Source organism: Sander lucioperca, chromosome 7 (assembly GCF_008315115.2).
Source record: "Sander lucioperca isolate FBNREF2018 chromosome 7, SLUC_FBN_1.2, whole genome shotgun sequence".
Lineage (NCBI taxonomy): Eukaryota > Metazoa > Chordata > Actinopteri > Perciformes > Percidae > Sander > Sander lucioperca.
The window spans coordinates 37571686-37585314 of NC_050179.1; the positions used below are offsets into that span (position 1 = coordinate 37571686).

The window sequence follows — 13629 nt, forward strand, 5'->3', positions numbered from 1 at the left end:
ATTTAGGGCTTCACTTTGCACATACATTTTCAAATTGTTAACCACTTCTGACAAACAACTACTGACTTCACCTTTTTTATGAGCATGTCTGGGGTGACTCAAAAAAAACAAAGTAAACATGAAAGTAGCATCACAATGACTGATGTGACCAAAGGTGTCAGACTAGTTTGAATTGCTATAACACATTGTAGGTCAAGTCATTCAAACAGCAACATAACATTACAAACAAGCAAGATCCCCATATCATATTTCATCTCATTTTATTTTATTTGAAGGTACACTCTAAAGTGCGTAGATTCTCAAATCTTTGGGGAGGGGATGACGGGACATACAAATCTGGATATACATTCAGATCTTACAGATGGGCAAGTTTTGTGCTCTTGTTTTTTATCTGAATACTGAGGATGGGAATGAGTTTAGAGGGGTGAGACTCAGGTGAGCACCAGCATGGAGCACAGGGGGAACTCTGCAAACCGAAACGTGCTATGACTGGTCGCTGTCTGTCACTGAAGCACAAGGTGACACGTTTGATGAGTTAGTGGAAAAACATTTGCTCTCAGAAATAATATCTACCTGCTGCGTGTCTTAGTGGACAGTCAGGGAACAAATTTGTGCTACTTTTAACAGATCATGCTTGTCATACTCTATAAATTACTTTAAATAAAATTAATTACAGCATTAAAAACACATTTACATTTCTCGCACCAGCTTGCTATATCTGTGATTGTTCTGCGTTTGCATCTAAAAAGAAAACCTGACGGTCCTCGGTCATCTCTCTCCACATGAATTAAGGTCCATGACTGCCCTGTTAGACAAACATTTACCATTCATCCTCAGTTTTGCACATGAACGACTATGATCCATCAGTTATGCCATATTAGAATACACATGATTGCAGTGTGCCATTTTAATACAAACAGCACCGTCAGGGCCATAGTGTTGGCCGACGTATGACGATACATATTGTGAGACCATAGAGATTTGTGACCTTATATTTTTTTCTACCGAGGAAACTAAATAATGAATACAACAAACTTGTCATGGAGAGTACTACTCAGGCTGTGGAAACCGTTGTATAATGTCTTTGAGGGCTTTGCAGGGAGCTTTCTAAAGTCTGAGAAAATGACATCACTATGACATCATCAGGGTTATCTTGAGTTAGGCTTGAAACTTTAAATATCTGAGCGAAAACTTGAGTATTTCAGCAGGGAAGGCCTAATGTAAGTCACTGTTGAGTTACATTACGGGAATTGTAGGATCCCGTGTTTTATAAGCTTGCTTACTATACTCGGGGATATCTCTGCCTCCGCTGCAGCTCTGTCTCGCATTTCTCCAATGTTAATGGACGGGCATTGATAAATTGCTGGAGTGTACCTTATGTACAGCAACTCTGGTTGCCATCGTTGGGAATGTTGCACATAAATGAACAGGACTGACTTATTGTACTAATGAATTTACAGGATTATTGCATCAATGTGATAAAGCACCTTGTTTTCTCAGGCATTTCTTTAACTGGATGAGCCAGAAACAGATATTCACAGTTGGCTGCATCTATAAATGGTTCCTCAACTGTTTTTCTGGGAAATGTACGATATCACAATAACTATTGCCATTACGATATCAAACCTCAAGGACAACAATTTCTGCTATAGTTTGTTGACTGTATTCATAAACCTGGTTTAATTAACAGATGAGTTCCTTTGCTTCATAGCAAACACTACACGACAGGTGCGACCAATTGCAAAGCAGGCAGATCAGCCAACGTGCATTCAAAGTTTGATTAGCATTAGACAGTTGGGGAACTTTCACTGAGGGATGAGAGAGGGAGACGAGAACATCATTCAACCACATGGTCATTTTGCCAGTTTTGGATCCATCTTCTGAAGCAAAGAAAGGGCAAAATACTGTAAATACTTTATACCATCATACTTAGATGTTTTCTATGTTATCAAAACAAAGTTTGGGATTGATTTCTGTACATAAAAACATAACTGTTCCTTTTTGAAAAGAAAAAAAAAAACAACCATTTATACTGTACATGTACACAGTTGAGTTCAAGCAGCAGCAGACTTATTTTGGACTGTCCTTTTGCTTTGATTCACATTGTGTACAGGGCACTGGCTCAAGAGGAGCTGACACAGATTAAAAGTGTATGAAGATTGAGTTTGAGCTGTCCTTCATAGTGCCTGTTTGAGGGAAGTCGATCAATCCTGAGGCCCCTTTGCTCTAGTGTTGATTGCACCAGACATGTCCTTTAGTAATCCAGCACAGCTCTAGCAGTGAATCAAAAGTTCTTGTGTGGGTTCATGAGAATATCGGAAAACTGGAGAGTGGCAAGGTAGGGCAGCTTATCCAGCACTGATTCTTCCACTCGTCTTTAAGATTTAAGGACAGCATGGAGAGTGTGCATTTGTATTTTTGTATGTGCAGAACACATCTGCACATCCTGTCTTTCTTGAGCAACCCAACAGCAGTTTGCTTGTCATAAACAAACCCTTATGAGCTATCAGTACCCGCTTCTTGTGTGTTGTTGTTGTCCATCGTGTTGGCATTGCCGCCGTTGGTCTCTGAGCAGTCTGGCATCTCTCCCCTCACTGCCACTCGAATCACTTTCAGCCAGCGCTGCTTAAGCTCCTCGGTTTCAGCGGCAAAATTGTGAATGGACTTGGACTGAGAGAGGCGGAAGCTGACCGGGGGGTCCGTGGGCCGGGCGCTGTCATCCACAGAGTAGCCCAGGAGGGGGATAGTACACTGGGCCTTTACGTCCTGAGGAGGAGAACAGTCAGGGATGAAGAGAATGGTATTTTGCATGAAATTGATTTTAAATTCATAACGGTTATGACATTTTTTTGGTTTGTGTTCTCGGTGTTATTACCTGCGGAGCTCCGTAGAGATAGAGCACCAGACACTCCTTCTCCGGGATGACGCACCACACCTTCTGCCAAGGTTTGTTCTTCTCACAGTACTGCAGGAAGCCACACATGATGCTGCTGCCTGTGAACTGAGCCGCCTCGATCTGCACAAGGAAGACGCAAATTAGCACAAGATCAGTAAAGCAACGCTTGTTCAAGATGATGACGTCTGTATATCTATGTCAATTATCTCCTTATTTAGAAAATCCAAGCATGTGTGTGAACTAGACAACAAACCACCTGAACCTCACCAGAAATGGAATTTATTTTGTTGGTGATGGCAAACTGGAGTCACTATCTGCCGAAATGCACTCAGGTGAGTATACCGTGTATATGAATAGAAAGGTTCCTCTTGTTTACGTTTTTACAGAAGCTACAGATGTCAGCTTATTTAGGACTTCACTTTTCACATACATTTTCAAATTGTTAAAGGTCCCATGACATGGTGCTCTTTGGATGCTTTTATATAGACCTTAGTGGTCCTCTAATACTGTATCTAAAGTCTCTTTTATATAGACCTTAGTGGTCTCCTAATACTGTATCTGAAGTCTCTTTTATATAGACCTTAGTGGTCCCCTAATACTGTATCTGAAGTCTCTTTTATATAGGCCTTAGTGGTCCCCTAATACTGTATCTGAAGTCTCTTTTATATAGGCCTTAGTGGTCCCCTAATAATGTATCTGAAGTCTCTTTTATATAGGCCTTAGTGGTCCCCTAATACTGTATCTGAAGTCTCTTTTATATAGGCCTTAGTGGTCCTCTAATACTGTATCTGAAGTCTCTTTTATATAGGCCTTAGTGGTCCCCTAATACTGTATCTGAAGTCTCTTTTATATAGGCCTTAGTGGTCCCCTAATACTGTATCTGAAGTCTCTTTTATATAGGCCTTAGTGGTCCTCTAATACTGTATCTGAAGTCTCTTTTATATAAACCTTAGTGGTCCCCTAATACTGTATCTGAAGTCTCTTTATATAGACCTTAGTGGTCCCCTAATACTGTATCTGAAGTCTCTTTTATATAGACCTTAGTGGTCCCCTAATACTGTATCTGAAGTCTCTTTTATATAGACCTTAGTGGTCCCCTAATACTGTATCTGAAGTCTCTTTCCCACAATTCAGCCTTGGTGCAGAATTACAGCCACTAGAGCCAGTCCCACAGTGAGCTTTACTTATTATGTGCCATTTATGTGTCTGTAGCTTTAAATGCTATTGAGGAGGAGAGAGGGGGGGGGCAAGGTGGAGGGTGGGGGTGTGGTCTTGACCAACTTTGCTCGTTTGAAAGCCATGATGTCTCTCTCTATTTCTCATGGGTGGGCCAAATTCTCTGGGCGGGTAAAGCAGAGAAAGAGGAGGTAACATTTCCCCTTATGACATCATAAGGAGCAAGATTCCAGATCGGCCCATCTGAGCTTTCATTTTCTCAAAGGCAGAGCAGGATACCCAGGGCTCGGTTTACACCTATCACCATTTCTAGCCACTGGGGGACCATAGGCAGGCTGGGGGAACTCATATTAATGTTAAAAATCCTCATAAAGTGAAATTTTCATGCCATGGGACCTTTAACCACTTCTGACAAACAACTACTGACTTCACCTTTTTTTATGAGCATGTCTGGGGTGACTCAAAAAACCCCAAGTAAATGTGAAAGTAGCATCACAATGACTGATGTGACCAAAGGTATCAGACTGGTTTGAATTGCTATAACACATTGTAGGTCAAGTCATTCAAACAGCAACATACCATTACAAACAAGCAAGATCCCCATATTGTATTTCATCTCATTTTATTTTCTTTGAAGGTACACTCTGTAAAGTGCGTAAATTCTCAAATCTATGTCAATTATCTCCTTATTTAGAAAATCCCAGCATGTGTGTATGCATTAGTGTATGTATCAAAATATCCTATTCACCTCTAGGATGCCCTTCTTCTTGCCCTCGACTATGCTTTCTCCAGTCAGGATGGAGAAGCAGTCTCTGCAGACTTTGTTCATCTTGTTGCCATCATATTCGAGCGCCACCTTATTGTCTGAACATTTCCAGCACACCACCTGTAAGAAAGAAGAGAAGAGAACGATCTTACATCTAAGTTAATACCCTAATATACCACACTCTAACCAAAACTATCACTACTCTTTAAAATTATTTTTAAGCATCATTTAATTAGCTATGACTACTCAGAAGCGATTTTAAGCCACTGGGCGCTACTATTATTTTATTATATTATCTGATTTAATTATTAAGGCATATTTTGGGGCATTTTGCCTTTGATCAGTAGCAGAAAGAGATGAAAGAAAACGGCAGCATCTTAGAGCTCTAAAAATCTAATATTTTTGACAGTGTGACTATAACATGGGAGACATTTGATCTCCCTAACTGAAAGGCCACACATTAATCCTCTATCACTATTAAAAAGCCTCTGAACACCCAAACAGCTGATTTCAGTTATTGAGGCTGATCAGACCTCTGCTCAGGTTGAAGTGGGCCGGAGCTTAGATGGGAATTTTATTATTATTATTATGTCTACCAATAAGAATGGTAAAGCTGTCATTTGTCCCGCCCTGACTGGTGCAACAAAATTCTCGTTCGAGATGAGCCAGATCTGCGCATAATCGATCACCGGCGATTGTCGCCCAATGCATGCCGGTTAGATTTGTGTCCAACTTGATCCTCTCAGCTGATCTAACAGCTGATTGGTTCAGAATCGACTCAACATGATGACGTTTTGTATCAACTTTTTATTGATTTTGAATTGGAGACATGTTGTGTGGCTGATAGTGACGTTTAGAAGTCAGAGAGACTAAATCTGTTCAGATAAACTATTGTGACAATTGTGAGCTTTGAATGTGTAACGTCCCTGTTGTGCTAAACCACCCTGATGGATGCTCTCTCATCCACCTACTGTACATGCACTATGCACGGGAGCGTGCCTATGTTCCCACAGTTCCCACATTTCTAAGATTTTTTTTCCAAAATTAGACCCTATGTTCCCACATTTCCTTTTTCATAAATCTGTATCAGATTTTATCCCCCTTCCTCCCAGTTTGGTAGCCAATTACACCCAACCTATTATCCAGTAGCAATGGACTACAAATGGAATGTAACCCTAACCCTAACCCTAACATATGGCCTAATTTTAAGAAAAATCTTAGAAATGTGGGACCATTGGGCTGTGGGAATATAGGGCTGACCCCCTATGCACGACATAGCAGCATCAAGATGACTTACATAGCCGCAGGCTCTGCAGTGGTGTCTCCGCCGTGTCAGAGCATTGAAAGGCTCTTTACACTTCATACACAGCGTCACTTGATTGTCGCGGATCCAGCAAGGGGCGCGCTTCCCCAGCTCTGCATTCTATATCAAAATAAAAAAAGACACTCAGTGTGACGGCGCACAACAGTGACAGTTTAACTGTGTGCACAGCTTTGATGCGACACTCACCGACACTTCCTCCACATCTTTCAGTGCATTCTTGAATGACTCGTTTTTCTGCTGGAAGATCTCAATGGTCTCCTGGAAAGCCTGAAGGACAAAAAAACAACAACATCAAACTCATGTGTCACTCATTAACGTCAACATACATATGATCTATAAAGAAAATACAATGATTGGGATTGTACTGTTCGTACCTTAATCCAGCCTGCCTTGTCCTGCTCTGAGCTGAGGAGGAAAAATAAAGCCATAAAATGCATTAAAACGTAAATATGAATGTATCACCATAACTTTATGTGATAGTCTTCCTGTTCCTCTAACAACACCAAGTCGTACCAACATAACAGTTAGCTGGTCAAAGAGTATTCAGAGATTTACAGGATCTAAATATGGAGTTTGGGTGTGCTCATTCATGTGGTCTTCCATATATATGTGAAATTATACTGTATAGGGTACAAATTACATACAATTATATACTTTATAGTGGGAGGGGCTAGGTTGTTTTTGCTCCTTTCTACAGGGTTTGCAAAAAGGACATTTTTTAAATGACCTCTTCTTGTATTATGTATGAAAAGTCTGCGTAAAATTAGTCTCACTTTGCCAGACCTTCCTCCACAGCGATGCGGAGGAGGGTCTGGCTAGTCCACACAGCATTGCAGGATGGTAGAAAAACGTGCTCTGCTTTATTGGCATTTCTTTAAACCAATCACAATCGTCTTGGGCGGTGCTAAGCGCCGAGCGGAGCCCCGGTGCCTCTGCAAAATAGTCTCGGCAAAATAGCTTCAGCAAGGAACTTGTTTTGGTGGAACATGTGTACGTTCAAAAGTTGTTTTTAGTCGTGCGAGAGAAAACTCAGATTGGACAGATAGTCTAGCTAGCTGTCTGGATTTACCCTGCAGAGATCTGAGGAGCAGTTAACCATAGTCCTCAGAAATCCACCAGAGTTTAGAATTTGAACGCAAAGAAAGCGGAAGGTAACGGACATCCAGCCCGAAAAAAAAGGACATCTAGCAGAATGTGGAACGTCGTGGGCTATAGACTAGCGTAAAATGTACCTGGCTTGTAGCTCTAGCATCCTCTCCTTCCCTGAGACCTGGAAGGTATGAGGATAGTCCGCGTTGGTCGTTTCTAGGACCTTCATGCCGTCGATGCCGATCCGCGTCCTCACTGTGTACTTCGTCCCTCCCAGACTGAACTTGGGCACGCAGTACAACAGCATGTTGTTGAACTGGCAGAAAAAAAGAAAAAAAAGTTTGTACTGAGGATCAGCGCTATTCTAATGTCGGTTCCTGGCATTGTTTTCTTCCGAAGGGTGCAGTCCTGAACTCTGCATGTAACCTGAATTACACAGCTGGGAGACATTCAGCCTGAAGCTAATAAGAAACAGCCCGAACGTAATCACATCATCTGGCAATCTCAGTAATTGAGAGATGTGTTTATGTGCCCCCGATGTACTCTCACACAGAGGTGTTCCTGGCTTGAAATGATTCACTTGTTTCAATTGACTTGTGCAGACGGAGTCTCGCCTCAGTATGTTTCCCTCACTAGATAAGAAGATGCTTTTGTGCTCGACCGTTTCTCTCACCAGGAAGAGGTATCGCTCCATGGCCGAGGTGTTCCTGGCCGCCAGCTTCAAGATGTGGCCCTCTTTGATGAACTCGTTGGAGGGGTTAACGATGTCCTCCTCCTCACCCAGCATTTCGTATATCTCCATCAGTTTCTTCAGATTCTCCTGAATGAGGATGGGGTTAAGTGGATGTCAATGTGTCGAAGAGACTCGGTCTTATACGTCTACACAAAATGCGGTCACACTTGAAGGTATCTACATAAGAGTGACATGACACTGTCACGAACGTGTCATAAACATCATAAACAAGTCATAAACGTTTATAACATAACGCTTCTTTTAGTAAGTGTCATTCGGTTTTTGTCATGACAAGTTATAGTTAGGGTTATGGTTAGGGTTTATGTGTCATGACTGTGTCATGACACTGTCATGTCACTCTTATGTAAATACCTTCCAGTAAAGTGTTACCGAAAATGCTTTAAAACGTCTGTACTTACAGATTTTCTTATAGCGCTGTTGGAGTGAGTAGCTGCTGTGGCGATAATTTCTAACGATTCTGGAAGAAATACAAAGATGGGTTGCCTAAATCAAGTGAAATAAAAAGGACTCCGGGGAGTGGGAATTTGACAGCGTTGTAATGTATACCGAAGTACAAATACTTCGCTACTGTACCTAAGTAGAATTTTAACATATCTGTACTTTACTTTGTTATTTATATTTCCGGAAACATTTACTTTTACTCCACCACATTTCCTAAATAAAATGTATACTTTTACTCCACTACATTTCCCCTAAGCATCTTAGGTTACTCGTTACTACAAAATAAAATCAGAAGAAATTTGTTACACTGGAAAAAAGCAGGTTTGGCGAATCAATGCTCCTAAATTGCCAAGATACTGCACCCTCCATTCCAGTTGGTGACCCTAATGTCTGTTTGTTGCCAAGCAGCAAAAAAACAACAACCATAGGCCAAAACTAAAGAAGAAGAGGAGGAAGCATAATGACTGATCGTGTCATGGAAACACCTGGTGCAGGCTCTGTCGCCATGGTAACAAACGATGACAGTGGTGATGAAGATAACGTTACACACCTTTGGCCATAAAGTTCATAATCAAAGTTTTTTTTTTAACTTTTACTTCTAATAGTTAAGTACATTTAATATCATAAATATTACTTTTGATACTTAAGTACGGTAAATATTAGATACTTTAAGACTTTTACTCAAGTAATATTCTAAAAGGAGACTTTAACTTCTACCAAAGTCATTTTCTGGTAAGATACTTGTACTTTTACTCAATTATTGTTTTCAAGTACTTTATACAATACTAGAATTTGAGGTATTTGGACTTACTCTCTGAATCTCGTCGGTCGAGGTCGCCCTCAGGCAGCTTCTTCAGATAGTCTTTAAGCAGCATCTCGTAGCGAGGGACTCGCTGCACGGGCTCCAACATGTGATGCTGTAGCGTCAGGCATCCACAGGCCTCTTGACTCTGTCCAGGAATAACCAAGAAAATTACAACTTTTGCCCTATGTGTAAACATGACATGACATAAATGACATAACATAAACATGTGTGTATCCAACCCCAAACCTATTAGATGATGACAAATACAACACAAGAGTGGTGCTTCTCACATTAGACCAACTCTTCAGCACGAATCTGTGTTCTCTCAGTAATGTGATCCTCTTTTTAAAATAAAAATGCATAAATCAAAATATGTACGGACTGGACTTTGGTTCACAGTACCTGTATGTCCTGAATGATGGCCTTGAATTGAGGCGAGCGATCAGTCCACAGTTTGAGCAGCTCCATGGCCTTCTCGAAATTCTTCACGTACTCTGCGTACATCTTGAGGAAGGGTGTGAGTTTCTGCAGGATGTCTCCGATGCGAGGTGTGGACTCCCTGCGGGGAGGGAGAGAAGGAGGTCAATTTGTCAGTGGTGGAAGTACTCAGATCCTTTACTTAAGTAAAAGTACTAATACCACACTGTAAAAAAACCCAACTCTGTTACAAGTAAAAGACCTGCATTGAAAATGCTACGTACTAAATGCAGAAAAATCCTCACAAAAATGATTAAAACAGTCCTGTGTTTAATTCATTTATAATAAAACAGCGATTGTATAAACTACATGTGTTGTAATGAGCGTTGGTTTCAGTACAAAGAGACAATGTGAAGGCCGCTAAGGTTCACATAGACACCGAACCTTTTTGCATTAATTGTCATTTCATTGCAGGCCAAAGCTCACCATTCTCCCATGCGTTTCTCCAGATCTGGAAGCAGGAACTGGCTGTGAAAGGTGTGGATGGAGACGATGTTGGAGAAGATGTTCTTCACTACGTCCACAGGGAACGTTCCTTTATTTGCCTCCTCCATTAGCTTCGCGCAGAACACCTGAAAAAGAGCCGTGTGCAACATAGAACCGGTAAGTGACAACTTATTGAGAAGTGAAAAAGTTTTTTTTTTTTTAACTGTGTCATTTAAAACCCTTTACTATGTAAAAAAACAAAAAACAAAACAGAAGTGAAACGGAGCTTTTCACCGAGTTCCTCACCTGGTCGAGCAGGTTAAGTCTCGCTACGTAGGCCTTCTCTGTTTGCAAGAGCTCGCTGGCGATCTTAAACAGCTTCTGTTCATTTGTCTCCTGAAAACAGAGGGTACATTAATGGGAATCTTTACGCGTGTGGTGATCTTAAATAACGTCTGATCATTGATCAATTAGTAAAGTGTGAAAGAGGGTTTTTTTCTACTGTTGAGCTAGAAAGTCTGTAGTCTGCATAATGACCGTTTCAGTCTATAATGATGAGTAATTGGTCATCCTAAGTGAGCTTTTACAACATCAGCGACTGGAGTTAAGCTGACTGAGAATAATGCAGAAGTGTGGGACAAACTATAGCGCATGGATTTGTTTCAGCTCGGTATTCGTTCCCACATCATTGTCACTTGAAAGATCCTGTTTGGTTCAGGTCACTGATCTCATTTAAGGCTGGATTTACACCACACGTCGCTCTTTTTAAACAGTTGTCAGAGAGCAAATAGCAGTGGAACCACATGTTGCATTTTCTGCATTTCAATAAGAAAATGTTCACTGCAAATTGTACATTTATTGTTCTGGTTCAGCTTCAACACAGCAGTGACTCTTCTTCTGTTTGAGCGCAGCCATGTATCAAATCCTGTTTCACTGTTGTACAGCAGCATGTAGCGCTTGTGTGTGTGTGTGTGTGTGTGTGTGTGTGTGAGCGTGTCCTTAACAATGTGGTGCGGTGTAGCAGGAGCTCTCAGAACAGGAAATGAAAATATGGAAGAAGGGAAATGACCCCGAATCAGACAAAGATTGTGTGAGATGCCAATTGGTGTGAAACAAACAATTACTGTAGCCTCAAAATATACTCAACAAAACATCACACACGCATACTGATATGATGATACGTGTGTTTTTGTTGCATGCCAGGACAGTTTACCAGCACAATGACTACGGCAGCAGAATATTTCAATACTATATATATCCACAAGAAAGCAGTATCCTCCTCTCAAATGATCAAACATGCCTCATATTTTTACAAGATGAAACCAGTTGTTTCCAATCTTTTTGACTCATGACCCCTAGTCTGGTGCAACGGTAGCACCAGGATATTCATCACTCAGTAGTCTCGCTTTGCCAGACCTACCTCCACAGCACTGCGGAGGAAGGTCTGGCTAGTCCACATAGCATTCCGGAGTGGGAGAAAAACGTGCTCTGGTTTATTGGCATTTCTTTAAACCAATCACAATCGTCGTGGACGGCGTTAACCACAGGACAGAGCCACGGTGCCGCTGCAAAATAATCAGGAAAGAACTTGTTTTGGTGGAACTTGTGAACGTTCAAAAGTAGTTTTAGTTTTGCAACAGAAAACTCAGATTGGACAGATAGTCTAGCTAGCTGTCTGGATTTACCCTGCAGAGATCTGAGGAGCAGTTAACCACAGTCCTCAGAAATCCACCGGAGTTTAAAATTCCAACACAAAGAAAGTGGAAGGTAACGAACATCCGGCGAGAAAACTTGAGTAAATGTTGAGTGAAATCTGACGGAATTTCTGGTGGAATTTCCGCTCAGTGACTCAGTGACAGAGGGACAGAATTCCGACGTCCTAGGGCTGGTCCCTGCGGTCCAGGCAAAAATCCCAAATAAGTACCGGTAATTCAAATTTGTGGAGCCAAACGTTGTGTTTCCTTCTTTCTTCTCCCATTAATCATCTCACGGCCCCTCAGGTATATCTTGTGACCCACTGATGGGTCGGCCTTGATTGGTTTAAAGAGATACAAACAAGCCAGAGCGTTTTTCCCCCTATGCCACAATAGAGAAGAGGTGTAGCCAGACCATACTCCAGCACTGACAGCGATGTGGAGATATGTCTGGCAATGTGAGACTAGGAACCACTGGACTATAACTGGATATAAAGTAATCCAAACGAGCTCGACCAGCTGCAGCAGGTAAATGATACAGTATGCACTGATGCATTAGTATTAACAATCAGATAATGTTACATATACGCTCATGTATCATGCACAGGGGCCATTTGTCTGCAGAACTCCACCCATTATACACAACCGTTTTAGGACTTAGGGAATACTACGGCATATTGTGAAAAAAAAGTTGTTAAAAGCCTTTTGTGGCTCTAGAGGGAGCTGCACAATGTCTGATTAACTGCCTCAAGTGATGTCACTTGAGGGTGAAGTTGGGGCTAAAGACTACAAGTTTGAAAATAAAAAAATGTTGTGGTGTGGAGTTACAAGACCTCTGTAGCCCACCACTCGTCTCTACTTGAGGCTAATGGCTGGCTGCTACATTAGCTGCTACTAGCAGTACACACCTGAATCTCTGACCAAACTGTCGGCGGTCAAGATGAATTGTGGGTAATGTAGGTGCCAAGTTTTGACAAAGAATAAGAATGCTTGGAATCAAAAACATATCATCACTGGTTCTGCTTGTCCATCTTTTAAGTACATTTTTGCTGCTAATACGTCAGTGCTTTTCCTCAAGTAAGATTTTCAATGCAGGACTTTAACTTGTAAGTAAGTAAGGATCTGAGACCTTGTTCCACCACTACAAAAGGCCAATAACCTGGCTGAAGTATCTAAAAAGTTGTTTTGTACCAAACAACACAAAGAGAAGTGATACTGTATGTTAACTCGAGATAATTCCAAACAGCAAAAACAAATGGTCTGCTTAGAAATCCAATAATTGGAACAAATCCAGATTGTATGTGACTGCTTGGGTACTTGATTTGACTCAAGAACATGCAATGGGTCAAGTCCCAAACAAAGAAAGAATTCATCACTAAAGTTTTTTTGGGCTTTTCTGCCTTTAATTGATAGGACAGCTAGGTGAGAGAGGGGAAGACATGCAGGAAATCATCACAGGTCAGATTCAAACCCTGGACCTCTGCGTCAAGGCATAAACCTCAAAGTATATGTGCGCCTGCTCTACCACTGAGCCAACCCAGCCACTTCATCACCAAAGTTAAGTTTCAAGTTGTCAAAGCTTCCTCTCAAGTCAACAACAACAGAAAAACGTGTTATTTCCACTGAACATTTCACCATGGAGCGATTGATGGCACTGCTCATGGCTCCTCCTCTGCCTCCCATAACACCGAGAAGGTTGTTTTCAGCACAGAGAAGACAGAGATTGATCTGAACCGAAGATATTTATAATCTGTAGACAACAGCGGGCTCCCATGGGGGGA

General features: G+C 41.5%; 1 protein-coding gene across 13 annotated transcripts in view; it reads right to left on the reverse strand.

Moving 5' to 3' along the window:
- Positions 1-243: 243 nt before the first annotated feature.
- Positions 244-13629, reverse strand: part of fgd4a (FYVE, RhoGEF and PH domain containing 4a) — a 61290-nt gene continuing 47904 nt past the window's right edge. For all 13 annotated transcript variants that reach the window (XM_036003295.1, XM_036003308.1, XM_036003299.1 and 10 more), the window contains 13 exons: positions 10461-10550; positions 10155-10300; positions 9654-9810; positions 9258-9396; positions 8404-8462; positions 7925-8071; positions 7395-7567; positions 6537-6567; positions 6349-6429; positions 6136-6261; positions 4821-4958; positions 2876-3016; positions 244-2766 (listed from right to left, as the gene is read on the reverse strand). In XM_036003295.1, coding sequence (XP_035859188.1) covers positions 2497-2766; positions 2876-3016; positions 4821-4958; positions 6136-6261; positions 6349-6429; positions 6537-6567; positions 7395-7567; positions 7925-8071; positions 8404-8462; positions 9258-9396; positions 9654-9810; positions 10155-10300; positions 10461-10550 — 1698 coding nt within the window. In that variant the 3' untranslated portion in view covers positions 244-2496. The remainder of the gene's footprint in view (positions 2767-2875; positions 3017-4820; positions 4959-6135; positions 6262-6348; positions 6430-6536; positions 6568-7394; positions 7568-7924; positions 8072-8403; positions 8463-9257; positions 9397-9653; positions 9811-10154; positions 10301-10460; positions 10551-13629) is intronic.